This window comes from Pelobates fuscus, chromosome 3 (assembly GCF_036172605.1).
Source record: "Pelobates fuscus isolate aPelFus1 chromosome 3, aPelFus1.pri, whole genome shotgun sequence".
Taxonomy (NCBI): Eukaryota; Metazoa; Chordata; class Amphibia; order Anura; family Pelobatidae; genus Pelobates; species Pelobates fuscus.
In genome coordinates, this window is record NC_086319.1 from 295986281 (window position 1) to 296005956 (window position 19676).

Genomic DNA, 19676 nt, shown 5'->3' on the forward strand with positions numbered 1-19676 from the left:
CGCTTCCTAGCTCTCCTCTGGAACACAGGAGTGCTTCAGGCCCTAGCCGCAGCTTGACTGGGGTCTCTCCGTCGCTTCCCACCCTGGAACAGGGTCCTGGGTACAGATTTAAGTGATTAAGCTCTCCTGCAGAGAGTATAGCTGATCCACCCAAACACTAGTCCAGACTAAGTGAAGGGTGTAAAGGAACTGGTTTATAATGGCTAAGTTGCCTGCTTTTATACACAGCCCCCAGCAGGGGGTCTCCACACAATTCAAGCCCCTCCCAAAGATCTCTGTGCCTGGGAGATAATTGCGTTAAAGAGAGGTAAGCTCATTATCTCCCAAGAACAGAGAGGCAGACCTAAAAATACCCCAAAACATCATGAAAATATATAATAACCCCACAAATAATACATCGCCAAGTAGCTCTGAACCAAGTAGCTCTGAAATAGGGCTTAGATCCATGCAGTGTAAGGGAAACGCCACCATGTTAAAGTTCTGAGCGGCCGCACATGTGGTCCTATGCCCAAAACAGATCCAGGCCGTTTGGTGCTTTGGCAGGTCAACTATCAGGAGCTCCTGCGGCCGCAATACAGGGTGCTCCGTCTGGCTCTTAGGTAGCGTTTGTTCCCCTTAGTTTCAGGCACCTTTCCTCCAAAAGCGATACCCTGGCAGATTTTTTAAACCGCGAACCATGTTGTCCAGGAACCGCACGGTCACCTCATGCCGAAAACCATTCGTGGCTAAGTCCCGCTGAGGTGACCCGGAACCCACGAAGTCCTCATGCCGAAATTAGTTAGAGCGGTCGCGGCTAAATACCGCTGGGACTGTTCATGGGTTTAGTTCACAGCCGCCAGAGCGAGAGCTTTCAGTTCCATTCGCATGAAGGGAAAGTGCCGAAGCTACTAATGGCAGATGGGGAGGTTTAACTCCCGAAAAGGGTCTTTGTAAATGGACCATAATCATTGGGTAGGAGGCTAGTTTAGCAGGCTCCTCCAGGAGCTCGTGCTACAGGGGGTGAGCAAAGTGATCTCTCCTTAGTGTTCAGTACAAATGCTGCTTTTCCTCTTTTACAAAGTTGTTGGGTCTGTAATTCTTACTTTGTACGCTAAATAGCTTGCTACATATGCAATTTGCAAGTTTCTTTCATCTTTACTTATGTTATAATGCTACTTATATCATTTTATTTATTTCACTTTATGTAATCTGATTCAAAGAATTTTGCTTTGATCCTGCTTTCTCGAATATCAACCTTCAAAAGTTACCTTCAAGCCACATTGTAATCTATGTATCTTGTATTGATTAATTCATACATTTTACTGTAATTGTGCCTTGCAAGGGAGGACCTTGCCCATAAAGGTGAGAGAATGAATGGGTTATACAAAAGCATATTTCTATAAAGTTTGTACTAAAATATGTTCTCTTTTACTATTCAGGTTCCACATCGTAGCTTCAAAAGGTCACCTGGAGTGTCTGAATGCAATCCTGTTACATGGGGTGGATCTCACAGCCCCAGATGCTGCTGGTATGTAGGTGGGAAGCACATGTGCAATATGAAGTGTTGTTAAAGGAAATTAAATAACCTGTCAACACTCTTTGGCATAGAGAACATGCAGGTGTGTTTATTTAGAGAAGCATGTGGGTGCGAAATAACATCGCCCTTTTGTATTAATTACTTGCTAATTAAAAAAAATCAAAACTATAATCATCAGCACTTAGCAGTATTTGTATGCAATAAAAGTGTATAGTAAAAGTCTATAACTCGGGTTGGTAGGTTTTCTTGCAGTCGTTAATCTCTGATGAGTAAGAAACATCAAAAGAAATACCAGCTGTTTTGCGTGTATGTGTATATGTAATTGTATTTATTATTATTTGGTAGATGTTCGCACTTTTGCAAGTCTTGTTGGAGGAGAAACACACCTTTTTGATTATTAAGTTATTTAATTGTTTATTTGCTATTCCAGGTTATTAACCAAAGTGTGAATTGTCAAGAATGTTTTGTGAAATTCACTTTAAATTTATGACCATTCACACTTTATCGTGTATCACTCTATATATCACACACTTGTACGTAGATTCTGCACACCATCATATTTGAGTGAGGTTCACCCTATAACATAGAGTCAATACTGGCCATATCCTACAGTGATCGCGCCAGGATTGAGAGCAAGCTTTATTAAACGAACTCCCCGACATTCCAGCTTTATTAATAAATGTATTTACGTAAAAGATTGGAGTGTCCTTTAATTGCAGTCTACAGTAGCAGATTTTTCTAAGTTTTCCCCCAGTGGATGTTGTATTACCTGTACATGCTCTAAAAACTCTTTCTGGGTGAGAATGGCTTGATCAAGGTCACACAGTGGCACACCTACACTCACAATGTGATATGTAAACAGATTTCCTTTTAGCTTACATTCACCTGTTTAAATTGAAATTCTAAAATATAAAATAATAATAAACAGGAGCACATAGGAGGGACATCGCTTACCTCTCTGTAATCAGCAGTTTGGGAAATAAACATCCCTGTTCACAATATTGTGAACCAAGCTAATAAGCAGCAGAAGTATGGCTAATCCAGCAGTTTCACACATTGAATGTGATGAGAGGGGCTGAAGTACTTATCCCATAAAACCCTGTCCAGCTTATAGAATGATATCCGACCCCATACAACAGAATGAAAGACTTTTGACGCCAGCTGTAGCCTTAACACATTTAAAACCTGTACTGTGTGTTTTTATTTTATTTTATATATTTAACTTTCACGCTCTCCATTTAGTTTAACTTTAATACCTTCAGTGATTCCAGAATTAAGTAATGTGCATTTACTGTTTTTTATTTCCAAATAACCATATTTTTGCTGGACACAATATATTTAGCGTTTTATACAGATCAATTCTAGGACGGCATTCCAGATGTGGTGCGGTCACCACGGATACAGATGCAGATTTATTTTATTCTGAAACTTTACCCAAGCATTGTTGATTTTATATAACAGTTTAGTTATACTTTGATGTGTTTTCTCTCAGGTCGGAATGCTCTGCATCTGTCTGCAAAGTACGGTCACTCCTTGTGTCTGCAGAAACTGCTACAGGTTAGTGGGATGTTTGCACTGGATCTATTTGATTTATTCTTTCAAATGATTACTAGCAAAAATGCATCATAACAGGTGCTCACATTGAAAGGACACTGCTGGACCAAATTCCCACTGTTTTGTGCAATAAAACAAAATATACAAAAATTGTGAATGGGCCACCAACATATATACAGTCAATGCTCAAGTGATTTTTTTTTGATTTTTTTTTAAGTGACGTGTAAAATAAATACTAACAGGGTTATTTACCAAACTGAAAATTTCTGTGAATTCAACATGAATTTCAAATTTAAGGACAAAAATAGCACATTTGAAAAATTCTGCAAAATTCCCAGTAATTCTCACTTTAGTGGATATCCCTGTCAGTATAGAGCTGCCCCATGCTATTCCACATGCCAGATACACAGCTTATACCCATCTCAAATAGTCCTGGATGTTGGAAGCAAGAATAGTCTATTCCAATGCCCTCCTCTGTGCTTGCCTGGCCCTCCCAGTGATACGTTTCTCATCATTGCTTTTTTGGATTCTTGTTGACTTCTACCTCGATTCCCATTTTATATCCCCTCAAAGGACCTACAATTTATCTTACCGATTTAACCCTTTTGTCCCTTCCTATTATAACATCTTTGATTTTTGCAGTACTTCATAACACTGTAGCTTTTAAAAGACCATACAATACATTTAATGTCTTCAACAATACATTAACTTGAAGCTCCTTTTGTTGTTTCTCTCCAGTTCAATTGCCCCACAGAGAATGTGGATCTCCAAGGCAGAACTGCTCTCCATGATGCAGGTGAGAACGCAGAAAGTTCCATGGTGGTTCCATGGTGGTTCTGTGTTTTTAAAAGAAGGGCTGGGCTTTGAGCCCCCATATTCCTTAATGAGAACCTGATGGAATGCATAGTCCTGCAAGAGTTCCACTGTCATAGCTATATATATATATAATAATATAATAGGTGTTCACCTCATCATTTTTAACCCCTTAAAGCGGCACTGTCATGCCGAACTTACCTTTCCTCAATCTCTTCCTCTTCTCCCCCTCTCTCAGGATCTGTTATTCTTTTCTTCCTGTCTTCTTTAGTTTTCTTTAAAATCATAAGACAAAGTAGGGACTCTGTCTTATGGAGGATTCCTCCGCTTGACCAGCTCTGACCAGCGGAGGAGCAAAGTGTGCTTCATTTCCGCTGGTCAGAGCAATTTTCCCATGATCCCTAGCTTTCCTCCCAGTTCCCACAATGCTTCCTGTCAGTATTGCCGAAAGTCCTGTCACTTAGACAGAACTGCCGAATTGCATCCTAACAGAATGAGCACTGTTTCTCCATTGGTGTTAGGATGCAATTCGGCACTTTGTTCGGATCGGAATTTCATTCAAATGAATGAAACTCCGATCCTATTCATTGCTGTGGCTGCATCTTGCAGCCGCTTAGTAGATAACTCCCTAATTCCCACGGTATCAGGGAGCTATCTACTAAAAGGCTGAAAGACCTAAATTGGTCTTTCAGCCAAATTTACTAACACCAAGTAAAAATGACTTGGTATTAGTAAATAATATGCCCCTACTCGCTATACCGCGAGTAGGGGCATGTCTAGTAAGCAGTGAGCAGCCTGTGGCTGCTCACTGTAGAAAAAAAATAAAAAAAATATTGCCCCCCACCCCTAAATGACGGGTGGGGGCCGTAAAGTAAAATAAGGGAGGGAGACCTATTGTCCCCCCCCCGGCCCCCAACCCTGAGCGGTGGGTGGGGGCCATAAAGATAATGAGGGGGGGGGGACCTACTGTCCTCCCCCCCGGCCCCCACCCCTGGGCGGCGGGTGGGGGCCATAATAGTAGTAGGGGGGGGGGGACCTACTGTCCTCCCCCCCGGCCCCCACCCCTGGCCGGCGGGTGGGGGCCATAATAGTAATAAGGGGGGGGGACCTCCTGTCCTCCCCCCTGGCCCCCACCCCTGGGCGGCGGGTGGGGGCCATAATGGTAATAAGAGGGGGGGGGGACCTACTGTCCTCCCCCCTGGCCCCCACCCCTGGGCGGCGGGTGGGGGCCATAATAGTAGTAGGGGGGGGGGGACCTACTGTCCTCCCCCCCGGCCCCCACCCCTGGCCGGCGGGTGGGGGCCATAATAGTAATACGGGGTGGGGGGGGGACCTACTGTCCTCCCCCCCCAGGCCCCCACCCCTGGGCGGCGGGTGGGGGCCATAATAGTAGTAGGGGGGGGGACCTACTGTCCTCCCCCCCCCCCCCCGGCCCCCACCCCTGGCCGGCGGGTGGGGACCATAATGGTAATAAGAGGGGGGGGACCTACTGTCCTCCCCCCCCGGCCCCCACCCCTGGGCGGCGGGTTGGGGCCATCATAGTAATAAGAGGGGGGGGACCTACTGTCCTCCCCCCCGGCCCCCACCCCTGGGCGGCGGGTGGGGGCACTAAGTAAATTCCCCCCCCCCCCCCCCCCATCAAGGTGACTAGGGGTGCCCAAGCCCCTAGTCACCCACCCCCCACCCAAATAAAAAATGCCCCTACCTACCCCCCTCACCCTAAAAAATAGTGAGGGGGGAATAAAATTGCTAACCTGTAAAGTAAAATTAAACTTACCATTCGACGTCTTCTTTTTTCTAAAATCTTCATTTTTCAGCCCCAAAAAAGGCCAAATAAAAAACCATCATAGCCGTCGAACTAAAAATAAAATAAAAAACCCGAGCGCAAAAAAAAAAACCCGACGAAAGAGAAAAAACCCGAGCGCACAAAAAAAATAATCCATCTTCACCCATGGAGGGCTCCGCGCAGACTGAGCTCCGCAGGGCGGGGCAAGGCTTATAAAGCCTTGCCCCGCCCTGCAATTAGCCTAAGAACACTCTGATTGGTGGGTTTAAGCCAATCAGAGTGCTCTTTGTCATTTTACAAGCGTGGGAAAGTTCTTTGGAATTTTCCCACGCTTGTAAAATGTCACAGAGCACTGTGATTGGATGGCTTGAAATCCATCCAATCACAGTGCTCTGTGTCATTTTACAAGCGTGGGAAAGTTCTTTGGAATTTTCCCACGCTTGTAAAATGACACAGAGCACTGTGATTGGATGGCTTGAAATCCATCCAATCACAGTGCTCTGTGTCATTTTACAAGCGTGGGAAAGTTCTTTGGAATTTGGGGGCCGGGGGGGGGGGGGGGGGGGGGGGACAGTAGGTCCCCCCCCCCCCTATTACTATTATGGCCCCCACCCGCCGCCGAGGGGTGGGGGCCTGAGGGGAGGACAGTAGGTCCCCCCTCATTCCCATTATGGCCCCCACCCGCCGTCCAGGGGTGGGGGCCGGCGGGGGAGGACAGTAGGCCCCCCGTCCCCCCCTTATTACCCTTTTTTTTTTTTACAGTGAGCAGCCACAGGCTGCTCACTGTTTAGTGGACATGCCCCTACTCGCGATATAGCGAGTAGGGGCATTGGGGAGATTTTAATCTCCCTTGTGCTATTATGGGGGTCATATTGACCCCCATAGAGTGAGGTGGGGGCATGGGGGGCTTAGGAAGTGGCGAGGAGCACTGCTCCCTGCCGCTTCTATAGTTACATATTACAAGGAGGGAGCTGCACGCCGGTAGCTCCCTCCTTGTAATAAACCGAACAAACAAACGAACACTGATACACAGTGTTAGTTTGTTCGTCTGATTTTTTCTATTCATTCATTCGTCTGTCTGATGAATGAATGAATAGGTGAAATTCCCGTTCGCATGTCCAGATGTTTCACTGGGCATGTGCGGGAATCTCAGGGCTATCTAGTGTGGGTAGATGACGTGTCCCACAGGGACTTCACCTACCCACACAAAGATGGCGGCGCCCTGAATATAGATCGGGGCAGAAAATAAAGAATAAAAAATAGGTAATGTGGGGGGCATAGGGGCATTTGGGGATGACTAGGGGGTCGATTGGATGTAGTTGAGGCGGGAGGGGGGTTAAAAAAAAAACGGAATTCGGCATGACAGTGCCGCTTTAAGGACACATGACGTGTGTGACACGTCATGATTCCCTTTTATTCCAGAAGTTTGGTCCTTAAGGGGTTAAAGGTATTCAAGATTTTACGTTTATATTATTGTCAAAAATATTGGTTATATCTCATAACTGGCTGTTTCTCTCTCGCTCTCTCTCTCTCTCAGCGATGTCTGATTGTTGCTCCTGTGTGCACCTTCTCTGTGACCATGGAGCGTGTGTTAATGCAAAAGATGGGGTAAGAAATAGCTTCTCCTTATGCAATTCTCTTCAGACCTGTTAAAATTGTGTTCTCTTCCTTTCCGTTTCCCCTCTCTCCCTCCATACATACCTTTCCTGTCCACCAACACACATTGTTTCTTGTCTTTTTGCCCTATATGCTCCATGTCCTTTTCACACACTTCAATCCAGATCTTTATTTCTACCTAACACCTCTGTCTGCTCTGCAGGATGGAGGGACTCCCCTGTCTTTGGCCACTCAGATGTGTCATCCAGCGATCTGCCAGCTCTTAATTGAGAAAGGAGCTGAGGTAAATGCCAGAGACAAGCAGCACAGGTACGTTAAATAGTGAATGTGTACATTTAATTTGTACATTGGGATACCTGTATATAGTGTGCCCTTCTGATAGTGTGTGTTTGTTTTGCACAGAACTCCTTTGATGCTGGGATGTGAGTATGGGTGTAAGGAGTCTGTGGAGGTACTGCTGCGGGTTGGAGCAGATGTTGGGATGGTGGACTCCCTTGGCCGTGATTGTGCTTATTATGCCCGCATTGGAGACAATATGGAAATTCTGTCTCTAATCCGAACTGCAATGGAGAGCTCCCCACGAGGTAAGTGTCTATCTGTGCTCTGTATCTTTCTACCTTATAGCCACTTCTGGTCTACACCTTCTAAATCGAGTTCACAAGGTGAACAATATCTCTGGTTTTCATAAAGCCTGATGGGAGTTGTGGTCTTAATCTATGTAGCTTTCCCCCTTTTTGCAAGGTGATAACTTTGAATTCTGATTTCTGTGTATCTATATGCAGGGCCAGAACATCTGAGGAGCGGTGTGTATAAGCGCACGGTAAGTTTGGGTTAATTGACATTATTAACGGTTTGTATATGCTGGCAACCTGTCTATTAGCAGCTGTCCTTCATAGGACTACTCTGGCCTCCCTCATTGAAATCTACCCATGCATTTACAATTACAGCACTCGCTCTCAGGGTGTGCTGATACTGACTCTAGTATAATGACTCTGTTCACATCTACACCTGTAAAACTACTAGAACCAAACAGAGCATGGACACCAGGTAGATAGGGTAGAGCACTGATTCCAAGAAGAGGGAACTCCGGGCCCATTCCCACCTTCAGTATTAAAAGTACAGAAAGATATACGAAAGATAAATTAGGATAAATACATGAAAATTTTATTTTTTATGGAATGATTTCTGGACTTCCATTCAAAAGCAATGGGAGAATCAGGACTGGCTGAGGGATCACAGCTTTTATGGTTTTCTGCCTACATTACTGCAAAAGTATTGTCTCCAAGGAATTTGCTGGTAATGAAGGGACATTTAAGTGTGTTTTTAGATCTACAAAAAGTTTTCCTCTTAATGAATATTAACATTTAATTCAGTTTTTCACTAATTGCAATTAAACAGGAAATGAAAGAAAAGTATTTTTGCGTCTTGAAGTTCTGCTCTCCCCTCAATACGAGAGAAGATAAAGTGCTTTCCTGAATGTCTTCGCACACATTGAATGTAATATGTAAAAGTCCACTGCCCAGCACTGAATGTATGAAGACACATCTAGACCTCTAGATTAAAGGTTATGGTTTATTAACTAAACGCCAAATAATCGTGAATTGCAAAGCTGCGATTATTCTTTGTCTATTTTAGTCTAAATTTTGTAGTATGGTTTTCGGCTCACTTCTGTGTTTAATGAAAAAACTTGGTCTGAGAACCTTAAAATCTAATTTCTAATGATAAAACGTGCTGTTAACTAGTTTTATTTTTAAGAGGAATAAATGAGTAATGTATATCCCTTACCATGCTACATAAATGTCATCTAGAATACTGTGTGTATAAAATAACAGATTACCGCTACCCTTATAGGTTTATGTCACTTTGTGTTCTATATAATGATGTAAAAAAAACTCATCCATTTTCTTCTACACAGAAACAGGTGAGACAGAATTCAAAGTCAGAACCCAGTACAAAATCAAAGGAACAAGGGCAGGTAAGTTGTGTCCATCCTCTGAAACTGGAGCTGGTTGAGTACAGATCTGTTCTATGCAGACACTTTCCCCCACTATTTTGCACAGGATTTGGAAGTAGAGAATGAGGATCTTCGGGATAAACTGCTGAAGCTTCAACATGAGCAGCGTGTTCTAAACGAAAAAGTTGGGGGATTGCATATGCAGCTCAGTCAGGTACAGATCTGTGTGATGCTTGTCCCATTGGGGGTTCTGGGTGACAAGTAAACTGCTTGAATCAACCATCTGGTCTGTGTGGATGACTCTTAAAGGTACACTATAGCATTAGGAATTCAATATTCCTAACACTATGTATATCCCATGTCTTAAGTAAAAACATTTTTTTAAAAAAGACATACTTATATTTCTTTTAGTCTTTGTCAAGCTGCTTTCCTTGCCAGTCCCACCTTCTTGACTGGGATTGTCAATCTGGGGGATTTCAGCCAATCCACTGTTCCTCCATTGGAAAGCATGAAGGCTAGTGCACATGCACGTCAAAAAATTAAAATGCACCAATCAACCTCTCTTCATAGAGTTGCATTGATTCCATGCAGGGTGTGGATATGCTGAACGTCTGTCCTGCAAAGGCTGCAGAGTCAAACTCAGAAAGCCCTCTAGTGGCTGTGAGAGTGACCATCACTAGAGGTGGACTTGGGCAGCAATGTGAGCACTGCCTTTCTTTTCAGAAAATTCACTGTTTACACTGCTGGGCCACCAAGGATGACTATATATATTTATAGTAGTTCTCGTGACTAAAGGATAAGTGATGATTATTATTATTATTTTTATATATATAGCAACAAAATGTGTGGTTTTATATAATCTAACGTGTATATTTAAAAAATTGGAGAAAATCCACATGTAAACCACTCCATTTTCAGTTCCATCTTGCTGCTCCATGGGTCAACAGCTATCCATCTGTTTTTTTGTTTTTTTACGACTGGATGGAACTTTGCAGAGAAATCGCAGATAGAAGCCTTTTTGTTTCTGACAGTGATCCATTGCAGTGCAGGGTGATAATGTATGTAAATAAACTACAGCAGGACAGAATCCGATCATAAAATGTTTGGTAGCAGTAAGATGGAGTTTGAAAAAGGATTTTCTCCAGTTTTTCAATATACATTGTTTAAAATAATAAATAAATAAATCGTATTGCATAAAAACTTTTTTTTATGACGGTTATCCTTTAACTCACTTTTGTCTATAGAGGTCTTACCAGGCTCCTCCCTCCAGTGTCTCCGTGTTTACAGGCAGGGGGATTCCCCTGCCTGCAGGATCCAACTGCTCAGGGGCTGGGCTCTCAGTAACATGGAGGGAGCCCAGCGAGCAGTAACTTCATTTACAGTTGGGGGGGGCACAGTCTGATCTAGGGGGGTGCATGGCCCCCCCTTAGTGACGCCACTGCTGGGCCCAGACAAGATGGCGGCACAGACACGGCCTACTACAAAACGCTTGCAAATCAAGCCTCCCAGGCACACATGGGAGTTCTATGACCAGATCTGCGCCAGCCTCTGGGCCAAGCTCCATGCCCAGAAATGGTCATTCAGGAGGGCGATGAGAGAGGTGGAAGCTTGGATCCGCCCGGCAACCCGGCGATACCTCAGCGGGAATGCCCTGAGCACCCCCAGAGCAGCTCTCGGACAGCGCCAGAGGACAGCACGGCGGGAAACAGCACAAGGTACTGGGGCCCCAGCAAGTGCATCCCCACGCCTCAGAGAGGGACCCGCCAACACGCACGGCTCACCAGCACCTCAGCGTCCCCAACAACCCTCACCCAGCAAGGCGCAACTCCGCACCTGAAAGCTTGTGGCATCGGCAGTAACGGTGACCGGGAGGCAGTGAGGCTTGATACCAGCGGGAGACACAGGCGGGGTTCCCCTCCACAGCACACGAAAGGGAGGATGCTGATCCAGGAGGCCCACACAACGCGCCAACAGCCTAGCAGAACAGGCGTCGGCTGACAACGGAAGACTCTGCAGACTGAGGCCTAGACACCTCTACCAGGCACTGAAAGGCTCCTACACAACTACACAGACTCTCGGTACACTGCAATATATTGCCTTGTTGACCCCTCTCTATCTGGACACTCATGTGTACTCTGGACTGGCTGTAGGCTGGGTGTAGGGATTTAAAAGGAGTCATCCTTCTACCCTGAGCTTCTTGGCACAGCATACACCATACTAATTTTGTTATGTTTTGTTATGTTTAGTCTACTAATTAATTTTTGCTTAAGGTGCAAGATAGGCATTTACCCTACTAGCTTTCTATACTAGCCTCTCAATTTGTCAATCTCACCGTTAGACTTTTGAGGCGAAAATAGCGCACTAAGCGCAAAATACCTATGTATAACCATAAGCGCAACTACTACAATTAGCGACCCTACCCTAGCAGGTTTTTCCATATAAGCGAACCGTTTCACATCAAACAGGTACACAGGCATTAGCTAAACAAAATAACTAGCGCTGTACCGCACTACCTGTAATATATATATATATATATATATATATTGGTACTACTACAGCTCACGCACGAACCAACCCTGTTTGTAAACATATATACTTACATGTAAATTGATGATTTAATGTTATGTTAATTGAGCCTGATAAAATACAAAAATTGTGCCAGTTAATCGTACACACTCCGCATGTTAAGCGTGGGAAAAGCCTGAGGACTGCTTTCGGGGCACCTCAAGCATGCCTGTATTATATACGTGCACTACAAAAATAAAGGATTAAAAAAAAAGAGGTCTTACCAGATTGATTGACACATGATTGATTTATGTGTTTCAAATGACACCTGGAATTCTAAGGATTGCTGAATCTGTGGAAAACCCATTGGTCTTTTTCAGGCAGCTGAGTCGTACTTAATGCATGTCTAGTGTGGTCTGTTTTATAAAATCTCCGAGGAGATCTACTTTTTCAGCAACCTAGTAATAGGATGTGGGCGTGTCTCTTAACGAAGTCTTGTTTTTTTGTGGTCATTCTGGTCTTATTGATGCTTGGGAGAAGTTGTGTGTGGACACAAGTCATTTGTTAACTTTTACTCTGCTTATGGGAAAATGCTGTGATCCTGATGTTGGAAACTCACAGACCTAATTATTGACTTTGGTTACAGGAACAGATGATGTCAGATGACCTTGAGAATGAGGTAAGAATTTTCCTCCTGGATGTTGAATGTAAAGGAAATGGTTATATCCTCTGGTGGGAAGGCTAAACCTCTATACACATATATTGCTGTCACTGAAATACTTTCTCATTCCACTGACCCAAACAGAGAGAGGAGTTCAAAGCACTGCTCGAAGCGAAAGAAAAAGAATTGGAGGAAAGTCTGAAAACAATGGAAAATCTTAGAGGAAAAGTTAGGTATTATGAGGTAAGAATCCATCTGAATGGTTAAATAAAGGGTGGAAAGGAAGGGAGTTAGAGATCTAGTAGTGCTTGGTGCAAACAGTAGACTTGAACTGAACTTGGGGAAAAGGGTATTAAAAAAAGGAAGGGTGGCTTTTGGTAAAGGAAACATTTCTGATTTCTGTATTAGAGTGAATATTCATTTTGATTTAAATGTTTTAATCGGGAAAAGAATGGAGAGAAAGTAGTAACAGAGTGACATTTCAGAGAGGGACCCTGATCGTCCCAGTAACAATTAGTGCTGTTTTACATTGTTGAGCTCAGAGCATTTTACAATTCCAGATCTTTCTTTGCAGCAGAAGAACAGTTCTGTCCCAAGCAGCCCATCCACTGGTAAGTATGAATAAGAGCATTAAAAAAAAAAACCTTGTAAAGGCTTCTTCCAGTCATCAAACAAAGTATTTTTAACTTTCTTTCCTACAAGGTAAAGAAGACTTTGTAATGAAGCAGGTTCCTCTTCTTAGTGCAAATCCCCAGGTAATGAGTGATGGGGAACATGGGGGACTGGGCTTGTTCTCATGTAATCAGGTGTACATTACATCTGTTGGCGGTTTAGAAAATAGCTCTATTTCTACTTGAAGTGAGGGTTTAGTGAATATATATCCACGTTGATACCCTGTCTGCCCCTTCTGCCTCTAAGGTTCTTTCACACACATCCCCCTTTGATCTCTTACAATCCAGCCAATTCCCTACTCCCCGTGATGGACACTCTGCTGTCCTGTTATTTACCTACCTCTGCTCTACATCTGGCTTTACTTGCAACCCTTTTCCCATTTATATATAGCAAAAGGAGAAACTTTAAATAAAAAAGTGCACACCTATGTGAAAGAAGGTATGAATAACCTACACAATATAATACAGGTGGTCCTCGTTTTGCGACCTACTTGTTTTATGACGGCTCGCACTTGCGACCAGCTCTCTCGCGGGGTGGTAAGTGCGAGCTGTCGTGGAAATTAGAGGGATTCCCTGCTCTTGTGTGTTCGTCTATGTTCGGTGAAATGTCCCTGAACACTTGTTAAGTGAATAAGCATCTTGGGTTTTCACTGATTTGAACAACTTTTTGGAAATCTCATTTTAAATAATTTTTGTTAAAAGACCCCATTTGTTAAACCTGTGTAACTATTTTGTTTTACAAGATAACTTTAAGAAACTGTTTGGAAGTATATTTTTGTGGATTGTTTAGATCTAATCTACTTTTTGTGGATTTTGTATCTTTTATTAAGCTTGTAGCTCACCTGCCGGCCAGGTCTCAGCTGCGGCCTTTGGAGCTGCCTGGGGAAACTGTGGATCAGCGCCAGGAGTTGGATACAGTACGCAGATACTATGAAGCGGCAAGGGAAGAGACTATGAGATTGCAACAGGAACTGTCCAGAAGATCATCTGAGTGCCTTGCGCTAGCCTCCGAGAGAGATCGTTCTAAAGCAGAGTCTGATCAGCAGATAAGACAGCTGGAAGAAGCCCTCCGCGATGTGCAGAAAAGAATGCTAGACTCTGAAAGTAAAGTAAAGCAAATGCAATCACATTTCCTGGCATTAAAAGACCACCTGACACAAGAAGCTCTAAGTGGAAGTGCCCGAGCGGAGGACTTGAATGAGCAACTGAGAGACATAAAAAGCAAGTATGAAGGCGCGTCTGCTGAGGTGGGAAAACTGCGAAATCAGCTTCGTCATAATGAGCTTCTGGTACAGGAACTACGGAGGGAGGATTCACGCTTGCGTAAGGAAAATCGGAGGTTGCAAGATGAGCTGGCGGTGTGTGAAGAAGATAGAGAGAGAGCAGAACGTAGAGCAAAGGAAGCCATGGAGCAAGTTGGTCTTTCAGTCACTGCAGAGAAATTTGAAAATATGAGATGCCTTTTGACCAACGAGGTAAATGAGAAATCTCGAAGTTTAACAGAGGCTGAACGCGAGCTGACTCTGATACGAGAGAAGCTGGATAGTAGCCAAGGTGAAAAGAAAAGATCAGACAGTAAGTGGGAGCTAATGATAAAGGAGTTAGAGGAGGTGAAAATTAGGAATATCAGCCTGGCCCGGGAAGCAGAGAAGTTACGGACTGAGAAAGTTCTTCTGCAGAGGCAAGTTGAGGATCTGATGGGACAAATGAGAAACCAACATGTACCTGCACAGCTTCATGCAGAGACAAAAAGAGCTTGTGAGGAAACCATAGCTCGACTGAGCCAGAGTCTGTCTGATTCTGAACAGAGTCTGCGAAAGGCTGAGCTGGAACAAAAACAGTTGCAGGAAGAAAAAAAAACACTTCGAGAAGATATAATGCGACTGCAGGCATCTAGCATCCCTCGGGAGGAGCATGATAAGATGCTGCAGGACATGCAGTCAAAAATTACACAACTGGAAATGCTGCTTAGTGAGGCACTTAGGAAATGTGAGGAGATAGAAAGTAAAGCCCGCACATTCCAGTCTGAGAACACCAGCATGAAGGAAAGCCATGTGCCATTGACAACTCATCATCAGACCACCACCAAACTAACCACTGAGCTTGAGAAATGTAAAGCAGAATTGGCCACATTTAAGAAGCAAATTGAGAGTGGGACTGAAGAGCTAGCAGCTCTACGTGCACAGCTGGAAAAAGAGACTACTAAAAGGACAGCACTTCAAGCACAGTTAGAAAGTGAAACTATGGCACAGGCCGGATTGAAGTCAAAACTGGAATGTTCAGCAGCAAAGCAGGCAAAATTGCAGGAACTTGTGGATCGTAAAGCTGTAGAATGGACAGGATTGCAGATTCGGCTGGAGAAAGAGATTACCCAGAAGACAGATCTGCAGTCATTATTAAACAACCTGAAGGTGGAAGTGGACACAGAGTATGTTAAACTGAAGGATCATGAAGCAGTGGTGTCAGGGTTACAGAAACAGGTGGAACAGAAGCAGCAAGAATGGACCCAGACAAACGCAAAGTACCATAAAGCACAAGATGAGGTGCAGAAACTGCAGGCGGCTATTCAAGAACAGAGAGAAGAGCTGGACACACTTCATCAATGCATCACTGAGAAATATGCACCGTTAACCAGCATGGAGGAGAAGGAGCGTAACTTTCAGACCACGAGAATGGAGCTTGAATTAGAGTTGCAGGAACAGTGCCAAATTAGCAGTGAAACAAAAATTAAGCTTGATGAGCAGCAACAAGAGATGCAGAAGATGCAGAAAGAGTTGCACAGTGCAGAGTGTGCCTTAAACGAAGAGCGTGCCTCATGGAATCAGGAAAGGAATGCAATGCTAAGACAGCTAGAAGATCTGCAAAGCCATTTACAGGAGGCACAGAAGTCCCTTGCAGAGGCTAAGAATAAAGAGCGAGAACTGCAAGACGAATGTCAACAGGCTGCTAATAGGCTAAAGACATTGCAAGAAACTGTGAACAGTCAGTATGTTCCTATAGTACAGCATCGGGAGCTTCAAGACCTGCTCAGTAACACCAAGGCATCCTTTGAGGTTGAACTGAGAACCCAAGTTAACTTGTATGAGAATGTACAGGCTCAGGTTAAAAGGTTAGAGAAAGAACTGGAAATGATAAAAGGAAGCTCTATCACAGTGACTCTGCATGCTCAGGAGAAGGCAACATGGGAGAAAAACATGGTTGCAACACAACAGAAACTGCAGGAAAAGGAGGAAGCTGCACTTCTGATGGATCAGGAAGTTAAGAGGCTTAGGGAAGAAGTGCAGCAAGCCAAACATAGTCTGCGGGAGTTACAAATCTGCAAGGACAGGGAGAATTCTGACCACCAAACGGCAAAGTTAGGGTTAGAACAGGTAATTGCTCAGCTTGAGGAATCTTGCAGAATGCATGGAGAGGAATCCAGGAGGATGGCCAAAGACCTGCATGCAGCACAGGAACATAGTGAAAGGCTGCGGAAGAAGCACGGTGACATAGAACATGATATCGCTCAGCTGAAGTTGAAGTATGACCAGTCAATGAACACCGTAAAAGAACTGAAGGGACGCATACAATTGTCATCCAGAGACATGGAGGGCAAAGACAAAGAGGTAAATTGAATGGCTGGCTGCAGGCGCTAACCTGTCATCACTTGTATTGCTGTACTCTCCTGTGCCTCTGGAATTTAGTTCTTGCGTTTTCCCATTGTGATTCTGCCTCTCCCTTTTGCCCTGTCTCATTTTTCTTCTATATCCATACTTCAATATCTCTGTCCATGCATCTAACCTGTATCCTCTCTGCATCTTTAAGATATGCACTCTCCACAATGATGTAGAGAAACTGAAACTGTCCTTGTGCCAGTTCACTGGTGGTCCTGGGAAGAACCAGTCTCTGGAGGCCTTGCAGACCCAGATCACAGCCCTACAGTGCCAACTGGATGTAAGTACTGTTATCCCTCTGTGTGCTACTCTTATACTGCCAATTTGTGGAGAGCAGTCATTGTTACTTCTCTAACACATGTCTATCACAAACCACTGCTCTGCTTTCTACATATCACTTACTGCTACTTTACTCTCCAAAAAGTATACTACACTTATCATGCTCTGGTGTTTTTGCCCAGTATAGTAAATCTTGTTACAATCAATTTTCACAGTAATATAATCTGCATTGGTTAGTTTTGGTTGTGTAATGCCTTTCTGGATCATTGCAGGACTCTCAACACCGACATCAAGAAATTATCTCCATCTACCGTGCACATTTGCTGAATGCTGTCCAGGTACTAGACCGTAGTCCTTAATCTGCATTAACTTCCAGAGTTTACACGTTGATGCTGTAGTATTTATATTTTGGTAACACCATTTTGTGTTGTTTACAGGGTCACATGGATGCTGATGTACAAGATGCCTTATTACAGATCATACACATGCGACAAGAGCTTGTCTGCTAATTTCTTAACTGCCATGTCTGTCAAGCGAGGAGAAAAATTTGTAACGCAAAAAAATGGAACTTAAGACTCGTACTCCGTATATATACAAACTTTAACCTACCGTACAGTCTACTATCGCCAGGAAACCATGACTCTTAAACCGTTAATACAGACCGGATACACTGGGTTGAAGAAAGAGCAACATGCATGAAAGAAACAAGTAAAAGTGTTGAGAGTGATATAAGTGAACAGGCAAATAATCTGTTGAGATGTGTATGTGGGATGGATAAAGGGTCATGATATGAGAGCCTGAAGAGGGGGGAAATGTAGAGGGAGAAGAACTTGGGATATGGTATGAAGATAATCTATGTTGTAGATGTAGAATGCGTGGGTGTAAACAAAAGGGTGTTCTGCCATAAAGCTTTACTGAAGGAGCTGGTATGTGAGATGGGAAGGGGGATGTGAAGAGGTGGCTTTTAAGAAGACTGTGAAGTTACAAGGCATCGGGAATGATGTGTAGAGGAAGAGAAGAAAGCGAACATGCAGGTGGAGAGGAAATGAAAGCTTGGAGGGAGTGGAGGAACATGTGAGGCAACAGAGAATTGACTTGGGAAGAATGTAGTATAGTAAGTCGGTTATGTGGAGCAGAGGAAGAGGAGTTGTAAAAGATAAGTGAACTATTGGTTAGAATGTGATGTGATAATGAGAAACTGAAGGAATGGGAAAGAGGAAAACAAGTTTGGAATAGACCCAGTTGGGTCAGACTCACTCAGAACATCTGTTATAAGGATCTAATCTGACTGCCGCGTGAACAGTGACTGGTTGAGTGACATTGATATTCTTTTTAATTGGAAAAATAGTTCAATGTAAATCTGTATTATTATTATTATTTTTTGGCCAATCGCAGGCTGGATATCTGATGTGAACAGTTACCATTTGGATTTCTGGATTAAATAAAAACATTTCTTCGTAGAGAGGTGGGAGAATCAGGGCAATTTACTGAGAGATTAGTGTCTGAAGAAATTGCTCGGTGAACCAGTGACTTTATTATTTAATATTCCAGAATTTTACTAGTAGTTGGCTATTGGCCATTGTGCTATGGGGTTGGGACCGCTAAGACACACATTAACCTGTAAAAAGCAAGAGATTTTATAATGATCGAGCTGGGAAGAGATTGGGATAGAGAGATTGAAATAATTAGAACAGAGATGCAAATGCAGGAAGAATTCCATGCGACTTTGTCACAAAGCGTAGTGACAGTGTTACAGGTTAGTGTGTCGTTAATTAAAATTAGTCCTTTTGTTTCTACATGGACTTGGCTGGCCAGGTTCAAAAGTTTTTACTTTTTGGTTCAAGTAACCATTTACACATTCAGATAGCAGTTTACAGTCACAGTAATTAGAGATAGAGATCTATATTTATATAAGTATATATATTTTGTATGGATATTTTGGATCGCTTATACTACCATGGGAAGGTCAGCAGGTCTGACGCGTTCCGTGGAAACTAACAAAGCAGCATGTACTCTTCGAGGTGCTGGGATGATATGCTATCCCAGTGCTATGGTATCTGCCTTCTAGTCCCAGTGATATTCGCTAGTTCCTCTATTGGAATGGAATATCTGTACATGGTAGCAGTTTGAGGGAGTTAGGCATTGTTTGAGCATAAGGCTATATATAGATTGCCTAGCCTTGATTACACTGTCTTTGAGCTTAATATGCAATAGAGGGTTGTGTACCCAGCCCATTTACTGAACTGGATTTATGTAAACTGCAATAAAGATTTACTTTACTCAGGTTGTCTGTCTTGTCACGTAATTGGTTGAAGCTTTCATTTCAAATATATATATATATATATATATATATTTAAGGGGTGTTTAATACTGACCATGGTTATAGATGTTTTTTGTTTGACATTGCTATGGTAATTGTCCCACTCACTTACGACATCACAAATTCAATCATGGCTGATTTTACAATACAAGCTGCACTAGGAGAAAAGATCAGATGCTCTGTATATTTTGAGTACACGAAAATCATTTCAGAATAAAACGATTTATGTCACACGATATCACATTGCCCCTGTTAACATGCACAACTCAGCAAGAGGAATCCTGAGCAGCCTGCCGAAAATGAGTGGTGGTCTTTCTGTATCCAAATCTCAAGTAGGAGATTCCACT

General features: G+C 43.4%; 1 protein-coding gene across 3 annotated transcripts in view; it reads left to right on the forward strand.

Annotated features, from left to right (window-relative positions):
- UACA (uveal autoantigen with coiled-coil domains and ankyrin repeats) overlaps positions 1–19293 on the forward strand; it is a 60643-nt gene extending 41350 nt beyond the window's left edge. For 2 of the 3 annotated variants that reach the window (XM_063448714.1, XM_063448716.1), the window contains exons 3-19: positions 1419–1507; positions 3009–3073; positions 3809–3866; positions 7207–7277; positions 7489–7595; positions 7689–7870; positions 8069–8106; positions 9202–9261; positions 9347–9454; positions 12392–12424; positions 12551–12649; positions 12981–13017; positions 13109–13161; positions 13908–16682; positions 16882–17010; positions 17282–17347; positions 17447–19293. In XM_063448714.1, the coding sequence (XP_063304784.1) occupies positions 1419–1507; positions 3009–3073; positions 3809–3866; positions 7207–7277; positions 7489–7595; positions 7689–7870; positions 8069–8106; positions 9202–9261; positions 9347–9454; positions 12392–12424; positions 12551–12649; positions 12981–13017; positions 13109–13161; positions 13908–16682; positions 16882–17010; positions 17282–17347; positions 17447–17518 (4042 nt within the window). In that variant the 3' untranslated portion in view covers positions 17519–19293. The remainder of the gene's footprint in view (positions 1–1418; positions 1508–3008; positions 3074–3808; positions 3867–7206; positions 7278–7488; positions 7596–7688; positions 7871–8068; positions 8107–9201; positions 9262–9346; positions 9455–12391; positions 12425–12550; positions 12650–12980; positions 13018–13108; positions 13162–13907; positions 16683–16881; positions 17011–17281; positions 17348–17446) is intronic. The other variant, XM_063448715.1, reaches the window with a different exon arrangement.
- Positions 19294–19676: the final 383 nt, after the last annotated feature.